The 18,413-nt window shown below is 46.4% G+C and overlaps 1 protein-coding gene across 1 annotated transcript in view; it reads right to left on the bottom strand.

Moving 5' to 3' along the window:
• Window positions 1–999: 999 nt before the first annotated feature.
• Cers4 (ceramide synthase 4) overlaps window positions 1,000–18,413 on the bottom strand; it is a 30,055-nt gene continuing 12,641 nt past the window's right edge. The window contains exons 2-11 of the mRNA XM_052168296.1: window positions 8,374–8,547; window positions 7,633–7,750; window positions 6,196–6,314; window positions 5,868–5,925; window positions 5,001–5,051; window positions 4,244–4,336; window positions 3,873–4,001; window positions 3,263–3,369; window positions 1,548–1,704; window positions 1,000–1,454 (exon numbers count right to left, since the gene is read on the bottom strand). Coding sequence (XP_052024256.1) covers window positions 1,278–1,454; window positions 1,548–1,704; window positions 3,263–3,369; window positions 3,873–4,001; window positions 4,244–4,336; window positions 5,001–5,051; window positions 5,868–5,925; window positions 6,196–6,314; window positions 7,633–7,750; window positions 8,374–8,546 — 1,182 coding nt within the window. The 5' untranslated portion in view covers window position 8,547 and the 3' untranslated portion in view covers window positions 1,000–1,277. The remainder of the gene's footprint in view (window positions 1,455–1,547; window positions 1,705–3,262; window positions 3,370–3,872; window positions 4,002–4,243; window positions 4,337–5,000; window positions 5,052–5,867; window positions 5,926–6,195; window positions 6,315–7,632; window positions 7,751–8,373; window positions 8,548–18,413) is intronic.

The raw sequence follows: 18,413 nt of genomic DNA, 5'->3' as shown, positions 1-18,413 counted from the left end.
CAGTGTTACTTCTGTTTCTCCTAAACTCTTGTTCTCTCAACAGAGGCTACATTTCTCTTCCTTTATTCCCATATTTCTCCAGAAGGCAAAAACCCATATCTCATCTCACTGCCCTGCTCTGTACCCAGAGTTGACCCTTATTTTTGCCCCATCCTTTTTCAATCCTTTTCTTAGCTATTTCTATCTTGGATTTTTGTCTACTTTTCTCTTCTGGAGTACCTGTTCCTTGACCCCCTCCCACTGTTTGTTTTGAGACTGGGCCCTGCTTTCTATCCCAGGCTTATATGCTCTCCCAGTCTATTGGCTTCTTCCTCCCTGGTGTTAAATGACAGTCATGAGTCACCATACCAGGCTCTGCTTTTTGTACCAAGAGCCTTTATTTTTGGATGTCCCCAGAGATGACCTCTTCTCCCCACTCTCTGATTCTCATTCTTCCATGACAGTCGGTTCCTCTTGCATACTCCCAAAGATGGCACGGTCTAACCATACATGGATCCTCTGGCTTTGATTTCTGGGTACTCAACTGGGTGTCCAGTTAAGTAACACCAGACACCCAGCCTTCATCTCAGCAGAGGATGTTTTCCTATAGCACTCCTAAAGACAGTGACCTCACACCAAATCTTAGGTCTCCACTATCCCAAGAGAGTATAAAGACCCCAGGGTGGACTACAGGTTGCTTTAAACAAGGGACTACAAGGACATCCACAGGTTTCTGCTCTATCCTCTGGCTTGGACTGCAGATGGAGAGGCTACATCTAAGCTTAATAATTTCTTTCCTAAAAGCCAGCCTGTATCAGCTAACACCAAGGTCCTGGAGGGCTACTCTGAAGTAGAACAAAGTGAAGGCACTGACTGAAGAACAGGGAGTATCTTCATGCTGTGGTGCTATGTGGGCACGAAGTGAACATAAATCTTGATGTGGCAGTAAGGAATGCTGTCAACAGAGTAAGTAATGGAGAGGAAGATCTGTGAAGGGAACTCAGGCTCTGGGGCAGAGAATTCATCGCTGTTGAAATTTTATTGGTCCTTGGAGCTAAGGCTCCCCAAAGCCCCCCAAGCTACAGCCTGGGGGTGGCTCTGGCCAGATGCAGAGTCCACTGGTCCCCCAGGTTCTGTCAAGTTGCTCAAAGGAATAAAGTGAGAGGAACAGAAGGGAAACAGATCATCAGTCTTCTTCCTACCTTGAGGTAGGGCCTCCCTGTCTCCCAGAGTCACCAGCCTAGCATCTGGATATCCACAATGCTAGAGGCAACCACTTGATGTCAGCCCAAGGTTGTCTATGTGGCCCGGGTGTGTCCATTGGTCAGGCATGCTGCTGCCCGGCTCCTTGGGCCATTGGTAATGGCTGCTCTAGACCCTCGAGCCATCCCATTCTTCAGCTGGGGACCTTCAGAAACTGCCTCGTCATCACTGGAGTCTGGTTCTTCCACATCACTACGAATGTCCTCTCTCATCTGTGAAAACAGATGGGGCCAGATCTCAGAACACCATGAGGAGCTCTGGACCATGGAGGGGTCCTGGGAGCTGGCCCTGTCAGGCTTCCATACCTGACCCTTCCTCAGGAAACTGAAGAGCATGCGGAGAATGAGGCAGAACCAGTACACATGAAGAATCTGTAGCATCACCAGGAGCACATTAAAGAAGTAGTAGCCAAAGAAGGGGCCAAAGTTCTTGATGGAGTCGAACACAGAAGTGTAGATGACCCTAAGGCAGAAGCAGAAAGGATTCTCACCAAGCAGTTAGAGCTCCTCGTTGCATGAATTTGTGTGGATAGACTCTGTGCTCCCAAACCTTCCTGGATCCCCCATCCTTAGATGGTACCTCTCTTCACTTGCTTATACCAAGACAGTAGAACGTACAAGTTTGTCAGCTGGCCTTTCTGAATTACAAACTCCGAGGCAGTGCCTAGTGTCCCACCAGCCCTTCTCAGTGACCCTTTGTCGTTACTCATCTCTCCCTAGATATGCAAGGACTCTGCATCAACCTGAGACCTACCTACTCATCTCACAGAGCTACCAGAAGCCATTCAGAAACAATGTTCCTGAACCCGCTGTTCCTGTACCTCTGCCCTCTTGCCAGCTGTCCTAGTCTTTAACCCCAGTTCTGATTATACCATCTGTTTTGCAAGGTTACAGCCCTCGTTTCCCTCACATACCTATTACTATCAAAACCAATCCAGCAGTTATTTCATATGCAAAAAAAAAAAAAAATCAAGCCACACACCCTTGATCAATCTTTGCTCCCAGCTTCATTTCTTTTCCCCAGAAATCTCTTATGCCTTCTAGAAGCCACACCTCTCCCTCCTCCTTCCTCCCTCCTCCACATTAATCTCCTTCCTTCTCCTTTTACTCCTCCTCTCCATCTCTCCTACACACTCACCTCATTTCCCTTCCTCTTCCTCCCTTCTTCCATCTCCCACTCACCTCCTTTTCTCTTCTTCCTCCACACTCACCTCCTTCCCTCCTCCTCCCCCACACTCACCTCCTTTCCTCCTCCTCACACTCACCTCCTTCCCTCCTCCTCCCCCACACTCACCTCCTTCCCTCCTCCTCCCCACACTCACCTCCTTCCCTCCTCCTCCCCACACTCACCTCCTTCCCTCCTCCTCCCCCATACTCACCTCCTTCCCTCCTCCTCACATTCACCCCCTTCCCTCCTCCTCCTCACATTCACCTCCTTCCCTCCTCCTCCTCACACTCACCTCCTTCCCTCCTCCTTCTTGAACCCCATTCATTCTCTATATACTATGGCTATCAGTGAAATGTCCCTTAAGGGATATTCATCCAAGGCCAACTACCTATACACCTGCTTCCTGCACACTTCCAGTTTTACTTATACCAAGTTTTACTTCCTCGTCAGTGCTATTGTTGCTTTGTGACTTGTTTCCTGCTTGTTTGCCTATCTTTGCTTTTTCTCACACACATCAGTTAGCTCCAGGAGGGCAGTCAACTGCATTGCTCTCTTTGATATTTCTTCATCCTCTGACACATTCCAGGCTTAAAAAATATAAAAATGTATTTACTAGACAATCTTAGCAACCAGGCACTCGGACAGCCTCCTCCTCTCTCTTCCTGTTCTGGGAGTGCACTGCATTGCATTAGTGCTGCACTCAGTTTTACGTTTCTTTTACCTCTGTGCCTTTGATTTGTGCTCTGCAAAAATCCCAGCTAAGACCTCCAGTTCACTGAAGTAGGGCACCAAGGGTAAGGCCTTCCTGGATCCTGGACACAACCTACCCTCTCCCTAAACCCTCAGGACTTACTGGGTAGGGAGGAAGATGAGGCGCGTGTAGAAGAAGACTAAGGCGAAGATGATGAAGAGAGCATCGCACCCTCGCTGAAAGTGGGCATAGTTGAGCAACTTACAACCCTGGGGAGAAAAAAGAGAAGCAGGCTCAGGAGCAAAAACCCATGGAAAGTAATGGATCACATGAGTGAGACAATAAACTATGGGGTGAAGCCAAGTGAACTGAGGTAAGGCCACATGTCCAGAACTACCTAGAAAGGATAAAGAATGAAAGAGTGGCAGAGACAAGACAGACAGACAGATAATTTCATCTCCAGGGAGACTAGTGAGTGGTACCTCTAGTCCCTAAAGGGCACGGAGAGGCAGGGCCTCATAGAAAGGAGTCAGACAGAAATGGGAACTTCCTGTCTGAGAGAGACCAGGAGGGAATAGTCCTTATGTCACAGGGAAACTAAATAGGGAGGGTTGAACTTTCACTTTCCAGAGAGGTTGAGTGGGCAGGGCCTTATCACCCTAGCAGATTAGGAGGGGCAAGGTCTCATCAGATACCCCAGTTATGGCAGGGCCTCCTCTCCATGGCCAAGAAAATAACAGGGCTGGCAGGGCAAATGTAGAGGTGAACCCACCTCCAGCAGGTAGTCGGAGCAGTCATGCAACAACAGTACCACAGAGCCAATGCGGAGCAAGTTGAGGCTGTAGGAGAAGACTATGAGTCCCACGGTCACAAAGTGGTGCACCACCTGCTCTTTGAAGTCCTGCAGAAGACAGTGGGTCACCACCTGGACAAGCCTCTGTGGCTGGAAGGCCACATGGCTGGAAGCAAGCCTTTCAGAAGATCCATAAGGCCTCTGGACCCCATAGCTTCTGTGAGGAATCAAGAGTGCCTCAGGATACATTGTCGAGGCCAATTCTTCCCACTTCAGACCCTACCCAGAAATTGGAAAGTATTCCCCCATGGTACCCTCATCTCCAGCTGGACTCCTGGCTCATAACTTACCTTGCGTTTGATGTCAAAGGGCAGCGTGATTAGCAGTGAAATGTAGAAGCTCAACTCCAGGAGGTACCACCAGTACAGGGCCAAATTCAGGGTCTACAGCAGAGTAAGGGAAGCTTAGCTGTGAAATGCAGAGGTTCCTACCTGAAATGGACTTGGACAGAGATTCTCCAGGTTGCCCACAACCTGGACACTTGACTGATAAGTGGCCAAAGCATGGAGCCCCCATCCCTGGAGGTAATCGAGAACGGTGATCTAGGGCAGCTCCTCATCTTATTTTCCTCCCTCCAAAGAAGAATCAAAAATAGAGTTGGGAGGGCAGTGTCCTCACATCCAAGAGTCAGAGAAGAATGGGATCTCATGGCCCAGGGAGGGCCCAAGAGGTGGAGCTTCATGGACCAGGAAATTCAGACAAACCTTCAAGTCCCAGGAGACCAGGAGAGACTAGGCATCATAGACAAAAGAGTTATGGGAAGTTATAAGGACTCAACTTATCTGCCTGGGATACTAAAGAGGAATGAGACCTAGTACCAAGAATATTAGAAAGACTGGGCCCTCAGCACTGAGGCAGGTTATGAAAGGCCAGGCTTCATCACACAGGAAGGTAGGAGGGGAGGAGCCTCATAATCCAAGCAGGTAAGAAGGGAAGTCAATTATTATAATACAGTCAATTATTGGGGATGGGCCTCATCAGCTAGACAGCTTGGCTCTTCTACCTTGACCACAAGACCTGAGCTTCTCCACAGTCCCTGTCACTCACCTGATGTGGATAATTCTCCCAGCACAATGCCGGTGTCCACAACCATGACTCCTATGAAGGAAGAAAGAATCTCAAGCTCTCCAAAGGCAAAAGTCAGCCTCCTACCCTGGTTCTGAATCCCAACTACCAAGGCTTCCACAGTCTTCTAGGTACCAATTCCACTCTTTCCTGCTTTTATATTTTATTTTTATATTTATATTTTATAATTTTCACTATGTAGCTCACATTGCCATCAAGTTCATGATCCTTTTGCCTTCAACTCCTGAGTGTTAAGTCTGATGGTTGGTTTTAATTGTCAACACAATTAAGAATCACCTGGAAAGATGCTCTCAATGAAGGTTTGTCTACAGTATGTTGGTCTGTGGGTGTGCCTATATGACATACTTTCTTAATGAGGTTGAGATAGAAAGAACCATCCTGAATGTGGGTAGCACGATTTCATGAGGTGGGCCTTTTAGATGAAAAAGAGAGTGAGGTGAAGGCTGACATGCTTGTATTCCTTGCTGTCTGTTCCTTACTGTGGATGTAAGCAGCTCCCGCAGGCTACCTTCCCTGCTATGACAGACTGGACCTGGAACCATGAGCTAAGATATAAAATAAATCCTTTCTCCCTTGAGCTGCTTTTGTCAGGATATGTTATAACCGCAACAGAAAACAAAAACAAAAGCTAGGACAGCATGCTCTGTCCTTGACCACAGCTCAGCCCTCCTCCTCTCTCTTCCCTTGTTTCCAGCTCTGCCTCCCACTCCTCCCCAGCAGATTCATGCACTGCACATGGCCAGCTCCTAGTGCACAGTAGGTCTTCCGTAAGCACCTGTGGATGCTTGTAGGGTAAGGGCCTTGACTTCTACCCTCAGGTTTACTCACATTGTAGAGGACAGAGGTGCCACCCACGAAGGAACACAGATAGAAGACAAACCTCCAACTGCAGAAGGGGAATAAACTAGTAAGGCAGCTGCCAAAAGGGCAGTGTCCAGACCCAGAGCCTCATCGGACAGGGAGACTGAAAGGGAGTGCGGCTCACATCTCAGGGAATCTGGGAAGGGAAGGACCTCAAGTACCAAGGAGGCTAGGAGGGGGAGCCCCCTTTCCCAGACAGACTAGGAGAGGCAGGGTTTCATCACCCAGGCAGGCTAGGAGGAATGGGGCCTCATCATTTAGACAGACCTAACCTCCCCCTGAACCCCACAATTACCTGGCTTCACAGAATTTCTTGGATAGGCAAGGCCGATCCTGGTTCCGACGTCTCCTGAACCAGCGTTGAGTCTGCCGCAGCGTGAGGCCACACTGGGAAGCCAGGAGGACCATCTGGGTCTGTGAAGGGAGTAATGAGGGGTAAAGATTATACAGGCCCAGTGCTGGTTTCCGACCCTTTGTCTCTGGTCCCACATTGATTCCCCACTGAAGCTTAAGATCTTTCCCACAGAGGAAAGAGAGGTGGCGTCTATCTCAGTTCTCTTGACTTCCTGCCTTCACTTCCCTCAGTGGAAAGAGAGGTGGCGTCTATCTCAGTTCTCTTGACTTCCTGCCTTCACTTCCCTCAGCAACGGACTGTTACCTGAAAGTTTAAGTTGAAATGAAGCCTTTCTCCTCCAGCTTCCATTTGCTGTTTGCTCCACAACAAGCAGCAGAGTAGGACACTACCCTAGGCAGGCAGGCAGCTCTCTGCTCTATATTCTGTACCGAGCCAGGGCCTAGTGCCATCACTTCCACCTTCCCCAACAGTTACCTGACCCGGACCAGGCCACCTGGGCTACCACACCAAGGATGGGAATGGAAGCAGAACCAGAGGGCTGCTTCCGACACTCCAGCCACTCCACTGGATCAAAAGCATCTTGTCCCTTCCCAGAACTGGAAAGAAACCTACTCTTCACAATGTGATCCCAGTATCTGTTTGTTGAGTGACCATAAGGTTGATGTTCCAGACTAGGAGACAAGGGCTTCATATGCCAGCAAGCCTCACAGGGGTAGAACTTCATGACCAGAGAAGCCTGGGAGGAGGGGCAGGGCCTCAAGCCCCAAGAAGCCTAGAGGTAAAGATACCCATGATTCAGGAAGGCTGGAATGCCAGTTTCAAACTCTGGGGAACCTGAGAAGGATGGGACCTTCAAGTCTTAGGGAAACGAGGAAAGGCATGGCCTCATGTCCTAGAAAGGCTAAGAAGAGACAATTTCACACCTTGAGACCTTGAAAGTAAGGTTCCGCCAGATCCCAAAGAGACCAGAAAGGGCAGGGCCTCATACCCAGGAAGGGCAGACACTCAGTGCAGGGAGAGGAAGAGCATGTCCTTGCTTTCAGGAGAGATATGAGGGATGGAGCTTCAAAACCTAGGGGACCTGAGACTAGAAAGGGTAGCTTCATGCTGGGAGAGAAGTGGTTTCAAGCCCCCACAGAACCCAGGAAGGATGTGGCTGCTCCACTCGTCTTTGCAGAATGGGAAGGGGTGGGGTCTCACAAACCAGCAGACAGAGGAGCAGAGCTTCATATACTATACTAGGAAATCTGGGGGTTCAAGTTGAATGTAGAGTGTGTCAGAGGTCCCTATCCCACCTCTATTAAGGGACACACACCACTTCTATGCCTGGGTCCCAGGGCGAACACCATGCATCTGTCAAGAGGATACGGGGCTCACCTCCACTGGACTCTGCTTCATCCTGAGGAAGTATTTCTCCAACACCGGGTTGGGCTTTATCTTTCTCCTGACTGGATCCTGCACACCCATCCACCGGCTCAGGGGCAAGGCCACAAATCTGAGTGTAAGAGAGACAGAACTCAGTAGAACTCAAATGAAGGGACATGACTATAACAGGAGAAAAGTTAGAGGACCTAAGGCTTGGGCAAGCCTCATAAATATGTATAATTCAAATCTCTTTGAAAAGAGGGTTTGGAAGCCCAGAGCCAAAATGCCAACATGGCAGGACAGAATTTTCTGCCACTACTTCCAGTCTTAATCCCTCAAAGCCCAAAGGGATTACCTGTATACAGGAGGGAACCCCAAGACCACAGATGGAGACTCAACATCAGCTCTTTAAGGCAGTCAACCCCTTCCTTAAGGCCTATCTGAACTGAGCTTCCCAGAATTCCTATAGGTCCAGCTGATCTTACACACTGTACATTCTTAGTCATGTTATTAAACCTTTCTGTGTCTCCATTTCTCCTTCTGTAAAATGAGAGTAATAATAGTACCATGTCATATATTGGCATCAAGTATTGAATTAAGACACACATACATCTTAGAGCTGAATATGACAAAGGAGCCTTAAAAAAGAAATATATGAGGGCTCTGGGGAGATGGTTCAGCAAGAATATTTAACACACACACACACATGTGCATACACATGCAAGACTTCACTAGCCACAGAATGGCACTCACCTCTCAAAGATGATACGCACAACCACCAGGACCAGAGCCATTGGTAAGGCAGCAAGCACATGGTGAGGATGGGCAAACACCAGGCCATCACGGTCCTCCAGCTGTGCCCATGTGACATTGGGTGGTAACCAGTATGTCTCCTGCCACAGCCACTCACTCAAGCTGAACGACATGCTGTGGATACACAATCAGGTAAGCACAACTCAACTCAACTCAGTGTGTACAATGGGAAGGGCTGAATCTTCAGAGCCACAGAGCATTCTACTTGAAGAAACATTAGAAAGGGAATACTGGAGAGATGGTTCAGTGGTTTAGAGCACTGGCTGGTCTTCCAGAGGACCCACACAGCAGCTCACAACCATTTACAACTCCAATCCTGAGAGAGCCAATGGTCTCTTCTGACTCCCATAGGTAATGCACCCAATGTGGTGCACAGCCATACATGCAGGCAGAGCGCCCATATACATTATGGTGGTTTGAATGAGAATGCACCCATAAGCTCATATATTTGAATGTTTGGTCCCTAGTTGATGGACTGTTTAAGAAGAATTAGGAGCTGTGGCCTTGTTGGAGGAGGTATGTCACTGAAAGTTGGCAAAGTCCATTCCAGACCCAGTGTCTCTCTGCCTACTACCTGCAGGTCAGGATGCAAGCTCTCAGCTACTGCTTCAGTGCCATTTCTGCCTGCTTGCTGCCATGCTACCCAACTTAGTGATAATGAACTAACAACCCCTCTGAAACTGTAAGCGAGCTCCAATTAAATACCTTCTTTGAAAGGTTGTTTTGGCCAGTGTTTCATCACAGTAATAGAACAGTGACTAAGGCACACATAAAAATGAACAATGTTTTTAAAGCCAGGTTAAGTGGTATTTCTGGTTTGTTTAAGAAACCATTTCCACAGTTAGATCCTGGAGGTTCTGGCCTATTCCATGGTTAATTCTTGAAGGGTTCACAGTATTAGGATACAGAAAAACGTAGGAAGAGCCGTGGAGGTGTCCCTGTGGCTGTGTCTTGTCTGAGGCCTCCTTCTATTGCTTTCTTCTACTTCCTGGCCACAATGTCTCAAACTGCTCTACTCCACTGCAACCTCCCCACCATGATGTAATGACACTCAAATGTAACCCAGAATAAATCTTTTCCCCTTAAATTGTTTATGATACATGTTATGTCACAGTGATGAGATCACTTAACTGAGGTTTGAAATATGCTTTGGATCTTGGGTTTTGTTTTTACTGATTTTTTTGGTGGGGTGGGGGAGGGAGTCAAGGTCACCACCCTTGGCTGCATAGTGAGTTTGAGTCCATATAAGACCCTAAATCAAAAAAAAAAAAAATGAAATTCACTATGGCAGGAAAGAAATAACAAATCAATAATGAGAACTGTGGCTGTCATTCAGTAGAATACTTGCCTATAACACAGGAGGGTCCAGTTTAATCCTCAGTGCCCTCTTCCCTCCTCCCTCTTCAAAACACAAAAGCATTTCACATGCACACTAGCACATACTGTTGTCTACACAAAATGCTATCAACATAAAATTCAAAATTAGGCCAAATAAATCTATGCTGCTGAGGTTGGTTGGCTTCCTGTGGCTATTCTTCCAAAGTGGTTGTCTGGCAGTTCTATATATAGGTCAGTAGTTCTATATATAGGTCAGTAGGAGCCTCCAGTGGAGGCTCCTGGGAGAATCTGAATATCACCTTTTCCAGCAACAAAACTCAAAATTCTACATCTGGGTTATGCCCCCACCTCCTGATTCAAGGATTCTAAGCAGCCACCCTTGAGGAAGTAAGATGAAGGGCTTCAGGGTTCCCCAGTTTCCACTTCTCCCTTTGAAACTCAGTTTCATCTCCTCACATCTCACACGTCCAGTCTGAAAAAGGAGTACAACAGATCCCTACTCTACTGGGGAACGGGAGTGGAGGTGAGAGCAGGAGGTGATGACTCATCAGTTCATAAACACTTCATCCTGGTTGGTTTAATTCCTGGCTCAGTCATCTACCAATTACCTACCCTTGGGAGGAGATGCCTTGCTCTCTCTCTGATTCAGTTTTCCCATCTGTAACTGGGATCCACAATAGTTCCTTCCTAGTAGGAGACTGAAAATGATGCCTACAGCGGTGTGAGTGTGAGTAACAGTGTCAGCAATGATTTGGGGGAGGGAAGTGGTTTGACAAAGGCTGAGGGGTCACTGGTAGGTGGCAGCTTCTGGATGATTCTTTGTGTTCTGGGTGGTATATGCATACATGGGCAAGTCCATGAGCTCTGCACACACATGTGGAACAGAGATAGACAGCAGGCATCTTCCTAAATTGTTTTCCACTTTATTTTTTTTTTTTTGAGACAGGGTCTCTCACTGTACCTATAGCTGACAAGTTGGCTGGACTGCCTAGTGAGTACCCAGGATCCTCCTATGTCTAGCATTTCTGTGAGTGTCTTCTTGCTCACATAGCAAATGCCAGGAGACAGTGGATGCTTTTCTTCTTCGTGCTCCACCCCCAGGTCCCCACACCCCCAGTTCTGAGAGTAGAACCCAGAACCTTGGCCAGGCAAGGCAAATGCTCTCCAATAAGACATATACCTAGCCCCTCATCGGTAGATTCTAGGCAGACAATCTACTACTGAGCCACAACCTCAGCCCTAGACAGCACTCTCCCACTAAGACATGACCCTAGCCCTTCACTGGGAGATTCTAGAAAGGGACTTTACCACTGAGTCACACTCCCAGATCCACAATGGTAGATTCTAAGCCTGTGCTCTACTGCCAAATCATCCTCCCTCCCAGGCTCTTATTAGAGGATCCTAGGCAGGTCCAGCCCTCCTAGTAGATTCCAGGTAAGGACTCTACAACTGAGTCATACAATTCCAGCTCCTTACTGGAGGATGCTAGGAGAATATAATCTATTGCTGAGCTGCATCCCAACCCTTAGTTTTAAAGGAGAAAATCTTGCCCAGTCTTGTCTCCATTTCCCAAATGCTGGGATAAAGGGCACACATCACCACACCTGGTATAATAAGATCACTATTATATCTGCAGTGCTGGGATCGGTCCTATGGCCCCTCAGATGCTATTCAAGCACTCACCAGTGAGCCATCCCCACCACAACCCCAGCCCCTGGTCTTCAAAGTCAGGGTGTCCCTAAGTAATCCAGGATATCTTGGCATTCAAAATCCTCCAGCCTCTGCCTCCCCAGTTCTGGGATGGAACGTATGCAATACCACAGGTTTTCTAGATGATTCCTAGGCAGTTCCTAGCAGGTTCATGCTGCCTGGAAACCCTCCTGACCTCTATTGTCCTTCCCTTCAATTCTGTGCCTGGTGCTCAAGCTGGGTTAGGCCAAAGCAGCCTACAGGGCAAATGAATGTGAGAGGTCAACCAAAGAGTCAGTGTAGGCTGCTGTGCCAACTTGTCCAGTCTCGACCTTTATTATCCTCAAGGCCCGCCTACCCCTGCGTTTCTCCCTCCCCCCTCAGCTTGCCAGCTCTTTGAAGCCCAGCTGGCTCCTCTCCCAGCCAGGCCCCTGCCACCTGGAACTCAGCTGATAATCCCTCTTACTGACTAAAAATATCCCTGTATTTAAGGAGAGAGAGACCAGGGCTTTGTGCTGAGGGGCCCAGCATAGGGACCAGCTAAGCTGAGGAATGAGGCAGGCAGGAAGGGAGAAAAGAAAGGCAAGGGAAGTGGAGAAAGGAGATAAATATCCTACCCTGCCCTGCCTCTGGTGGGTATCAAGGGGTGCTAAGTGTTTAACTTTGATCCTAGCTGTTCTGAAAGTCCCACTGTAACCAGCCTAATAGGGATAAACCCACTCTAAACAAACACTTGGGTCCCTCTTTTTGGCTAGCAGAGTATTGAAACAATGAGCCCCAAGAAACTGGAATTCCCCCACCCCCAGCCCCCACCCCCACCAGGAACCTCCAGCTGGGAGAGAAGAAGGTCTAAAGCCTGGGCCAACAGAGGGGAACTTTCTCCAGGAATGAGGTTTCACATTGTGCCACCAACCAGTCAGACCACCTCGCTGGAGACAGAGAACCCAGACAGCATTGGATGGGACCACACCTTGACTGAGATGGCTTAGACATGCACAACACTGGCCTCTACTTCAACTCTTCACCTCCCTTCAGGACCCCTAACATAGATTTGGGAGAATCTCTAAACCTCTTTGTCCCACTTCACAGTACAGCCACATTGAGTAAATCTCCTGCTTTTCACTATTAATTTAGCTGCTCTAATTGACATATGGAGGATAAGTGGTCAAATCTGGCTTGTTGGAGCACAGGCTGACACCCCAAACCCTATTACATCACTACTCCTCATCAACCATCAGAACTTTGCAGGGGGCAGGGACCGCTTTGTTTTGTTTTCTGTCTTCCTGAAAACAAGATTATGGGAAAGTAATTCAATCAAGACCTCACTGGCACATTTACTCACAGGAGGGAGGTGCATTCCTACCTGGGGTCACCTGATTCTTGCAGGCAGAGGCCCAGACCTTAAGACAGGAGGGGCCCTCATAAGGTGAGGGAGTGTTTTTGGATTGCTAAAGCAAGTCCTGCACTGGAGTCCCAGCTGTCCTTTCCAAATGGCCCTGGCTCTCCCAGGGCAATCAGGGAGTGTCGATGACCAGGCATACTGAAAATCCTGAATACACTTCACAAAGACCCCAAGGAGGGCCCTAAGTCTGGGACTCTGCCTTGCCCAAGCCCCTCAGAGGTTAGCATGCTTCCACCCTCCCCACTTGGACCCTGATCATCCCCTCCCAATTCAATTCTCAATAGGACAGCTTGCTGAACTTCTACTTTACTACCTTGTTCATGGCCTAGGACCTGAGTGGGTGAGCCCTTGTTGCCAAGCCTCCTCAAGGTGGAGGAGAGAGCCAACTACTTATAGCAAGTTGCCATCTGAGTGCTACATGCCTGTGCACGTGCACACACACATGTTTAAAAATGGTTTTAAATGTCAGTGCTAGGAGCTGGGTGTGGTATACATCTGTCATCATAGCCCTTGGGAAGCATAGGCAGGGAAAATGCACGTTCCAGGTCAGCAGCTTGCCCTATATTTTGAAAAGAAAGGACTGGGCTATGGCTCAATTGGTAGAGTGATTGATTACCCAGCAAGTATGGCGCTCTGGTTCCCAGCAGCAGCACTTCACGGGAGTGGTGGTGTATGACTGCAATCCCTACATGTGGGAGGTGGAGGCAGATGGATCAGAAGTTCAAGGCCACCATTGGTTTGGAGTTTAAGGACAGTCCACGCTATGTCAGAATTTGCTTCAAAACAATAAAAATTAAAACAGGATGGCAAGATGGCTCAGCAAGTAAAGACTGCGCCACTAAGTCTGATGACCTGAGTGCAACTGTTGAGACTCGTATGATGGAAAGGGAGTGCACTCACCCTTCAAGGTGTGCTGTGACCTCAACATGTACTCTGTGACATGTCTGCCCACACAGACACATGCGAGCGCACACAAAATAACAGAATGTAAAACATACAATGAAATGGAAAATGTTGTTTAGTATCACAATATATTGAGTTTCAAGTTTTTTAGTGAAGTGCTGAAGAAGGGCCACTCATTAAGATCACTGACTGCTGTTGCAGAGAACCCAGGTTCAATGCCCAGCACCCACATCTTGCAAAGAATCCACGTTCAATGCCCAGCACTCGACTCCTCCAAAGGACCAAGGTTCAATGCCCAGCACCCACATCTTGCAAAGGATCCACATTCAATGCCCAGCACTCAACTCCTCCAAAGGACTCAGGTTCAATGCCCAGCACCCACATCTTGCAAAGGACCAGGTTCAATTCCCAGACCCATTGTTCTGTCAGTCCAGTTCTATTGGATTTGGTACCCTCCTTTGACCTCTGTGGGCATTGCACATACATAGTGCACAGACATAAATGCAAGCAAAACACCGACACATATAGAAGTGAAGATTAAGGTCAGGCAGCTCCACAGCCTTCAGTGCATGGCACAGCGCGCCAGGAGAGAGTGATCTCCCAGCAGCACTTTCACTTGTGTGCACAGAGGTGAGATCTTCACCTTCTCTCTGGAGGGGAACAGCAAGGAGCGCATGGACATATGATCAGTGGAGCTGCTGGGACAGGAGTGTTCTAGTCGCCATCTGTACAAGGGAGTCAGGTGGCTCCACAGCCATCTGTGCAGAGACCCTGTCAGAAGAGAGTTGGTCTTCCAGGAGTACAGACACAGGCTCACAGGCCCACAGAAGGGACAAGTTCCAGCCAGAAACAGCAAGACCAACTAACACGAGAGATAATAAGATGGCAAAAGAAAGCGCAAGAACCCTACCAAAAGAAACCAAGGCTACTTGGCAATATCAGAACCCAGTTCTCCCACCACAGCAAGTCCCGGATACCCCAACACACCGGAAAAGCAAGAGTTGGATTTAAAATTGTATCTCATGATGCTGATAGAGGACTTCAAGAAGGACATAAATAATTCCCTTAAAGAAATACAGGAAAACATGGGTCAATAGGCAAAAGCCCTTAAAGAGGAAACACAAAAATCGCTTAAAGAAATAAAGGAGAATAGAATAGAAATAGAGGGTCAACAGGTAGAAGCCCTTAAAGAGGAATCACAAAATCCTCTTAAAGTATTACAGGAAAATACAAACAAACAAGTGAAGGAACTGAATAAAACCATCCAGGATCTAAAAGTTGAAGTTGAAACAATGAAGAAATCACAAAGGGAGACAACTCTGGATATAGAAAACCTTAGAAAGAATTCAGGAGTCATAGATGCAAGCATCAAGAACAGAATACAAGAGACAGAAGAAAGAATCTCAGGTGCTGAAGATACCATAGAAAGCATTGACTCAACAGTCAAAGAAAATGCAAAATGCAAAAGGTTTGTAACCCAAAACACCCAGGAAATCTAGGATACAATGAGAAGACCAAACCCAAGAATTATAGGTATAGAAGAGAGAGAAGACTTACAACTTAAAGGGCCAGTAAATATCTTCAGTAAAAGTATAGAAGAAGATGTCCCTAACCTAAAGATAGAAATGCCCATGAACATACAAGAAGCCTTCAGAACTCCAAACAGACTGAACCAAAACAGAAAGTCCTCCTGTCACATAATAATCAAAACACCAAATGCACTAAACAAAGAAAGAATATTAAAAGCAGTAAGGGGAAAAGGGCAAGTAACTTACAAAGGTAGACCTATCAGAATTACACTAGATTTCTTACCAGAGACGAAGAAAGCTAGAAGATCCTGGGCAGATCTCATACAGACCCTAAGGGAACACAAATGCCAGCACAGACTGCTGTACCCAGCAAAACTCTCAATCACCATAGATGGAGAAACCAAGATATTCCAAGACAAAAACCAAATTTACACAATATCTTTCCACAAATCCAGCCCTACATAGGGATAATAGATGGAAAACACCAACACAAGGAGGGAAACTACACCCTAGAAAAAGCAAGAAAGTAATCTTCCAACAAACCCAAAAGAAAGTAACCACACAAACTTGAAAATAACACCAAAAATAACAGGAAGCAACAATCACTATTCCTTAATATTTCTTAACATCAATGGACTCAATTCCCCAATAAAAAGGCATAGACTAACAGAAGTATTTTGCATGTAAATCTTCAATTTTATCAAAAAATGTTTGTAATTCCTCTTCCAATTCATTTAGTAATGTTTTTACGTCTACCATTTTAACTGTATTATTTTCCATGATAATCTTCAATTTTAGCAAGTTTTCTATATATTTCTTCAATTTTATCAGGAATATTTTTCATGAAAATCTTCAATTTTATCAGAAAATGTTTATAATTCCACTTTCAATCAACTTAGAAATATTTTATGGCTACCATTTTATCTGTGTAATTTTCCATGATAACTTTCAATTTTAACATTTTATTCTATACTTTTCTACAAGTATATCAGAAATATTTCCCACATAAATCTTCACTTCTATCATAAAATGTTTCTACTTCCTTTTTCAAATAATTTAGCAATGTTCTTTTTGTCTAGCATTCTACTCTTCAATTTTCCATGAAAATTGTCAGTTTTAACGTGTTTTTCTTTATATTTTTTCAATTTTGTCAGAAATATTTTCCATGTGAATCTTCAATTTTATCATAAAATGTTTGTACTTCCTTTTTCAATTAAAAAAAGTCAACTTGCCTATAAACCCCTTCCCAAACATATAATGGCAAAGCTTAGAGACCCCACATGTGGTTTTCTTTTTTTCTTTTAAAAAACTCTTTCTCCTAAAACTCGTGGTCATTCACCTAACCTGGTGCATCAGGAAAGGGTTATGTCACAAGTGCAAATAAACTCTCATGTGAATTGAAAAAAAAACTTCTAAGTGTTTTTCCCACATAAATCTTCAATTCTATCATAAAATGTTTCTACTTCCTTCTTCAAATAATTTAGCAACATTCTTTTTGTCTACCATTGTACTCTTTAATTTTCCATGAACATTGCCAATTTTAACGTATTTTTCTTTTTTATGAAACACATTCCTCAGACATCTGCAAGTTGACTATGTTTTAACCTTCTCTACTCAACTTACTTCTCACCACCCCCACAAGTCTCAGACCAAATCCAACATGGCCAATACGCGGCCAGGTGTTGGTTTTGCTCCTTTCCTTCACCCTTTAATTGTAGAGCGTGGTGTGTCTTTTGACTGCTGGATCATGTGAAACTTTTTCCCATGACACGTTGAGGGCTTGATCCCTGGTACATCAGTGTTCCGCAAGGGAGGCTGTTGGATACATCTGGATCATGATGGCTCTGGACTCACAAAAAACTGACACACTGATGGAGTCATAGCTTAATGGGCTGTGAGAACAGTGGAAACTTAGCAGATGTACAACAAAAAATCAGGTCGCTAGTGAAGAGAGTCTCTCATCTCTATCTCTGTATCTCCTTATCTATCTCCCCCCTTCCTCCTCACTCTCCTTCCTTCATCTCTCCTTCCTCTTCCTCCTGTCTCTTTCTATCCCTCCTCCTTCTTCCTCTCTCCTCTCTCTCCCCCCACCACTCTTCCCTCTCTGCCTCTTCTCCCTCTGTCTCTCCTCATCTCTTTCCTCCTCTCTCCTCCACAGATTTCTCTCCCCCTCTCACCCTCTCTGTCCTCTCCTCTCCCCTCCCTCCCCTTCCCCCTTTTTCCTGGACCCCATGAGGGGAGCAGTCTGCTCCGCCATAGATCTGGATGCTCTGCCTCATCACAAGCTAGGGATGGTGACCTCTAAAACCACCACCCAATGCTTCACTCTCACCACCACACTTCCACAGGGTTTGGAATGAACATTGCTGGGGCTGGGTCCCCACACAAATAGCATTACCCCAGGGATACCAGCAAGTCACTCAAGAACAGCTGGATATGGTGGGCGGGCCTGTCATCCCAGTAGGGAGCTGTAGGGCAGGAGGATGGTAAGTTCCAGGCCAGCCTAAGCTCCCTGTTAGAGCCTGGGGAGGGACAGAGGGGAAGAACAGATGGGGGAGGAGAAAGGGAGAAAGGAAAAGGAACGGAGGATGGGACGCAAAAGAAATTTAAAAGAAAAAAAGAAAAACAAGAAAACTACGTGCTTAAAATTTGTGGTTGTATACACATGCACACCTTTTTATTTTTTATTTTTTATTTTTGTGGAGGAGGAGGTAGTGAGACAAGGTCTCATTGTGACTTCAATGAGCCCAAGTGACCTCAAATTCACTATATAACTGAGACTACCCGTTAACTCCTGATTCTTCTGCCTCTACTTTCCAAATGCTGAAATAGCACAGGCATGCAACACCATGTCCAGCACAATGTAATTTATTTTAACATACGTCAAATCCCATGAAGTCATTGCCTCAAACATGAAAATGTACATATCCATCCCTTCCCCAAAATGTTTTTGTGTCCCTTTGGAGTCCCTCCTCCCTCCTACTAGAAGCAGTCTTAAAGTGCAACACTTGGGGTAAGACATCTAAAATTCCATACTGTAATATATCACAGGAAATTTAAAAGGAGGAGAAAGATTCACTTTGGATAAACCCTGGAGACATTATTGTGTGTGGAAGAAG

Source organism: Apodemus sylvaticus, chromosome 22, assembly GCF_947179515.1.
Source record: "Apodemus sylvaticus chromosome 22, mApoSyl1.1, whole genome shotgun sequence".
NCBI classification, from domain to species: Eukaryota; Metazoa; Chordata; class Mammalia; order Rodentia; family Muridae; genus Apodemus; species Apodemus sylvaticus.
Note: the sequence above shows the minus strand (reverse complement) of the source record. Positions and strands in the feature narration are given on the sequence as shown.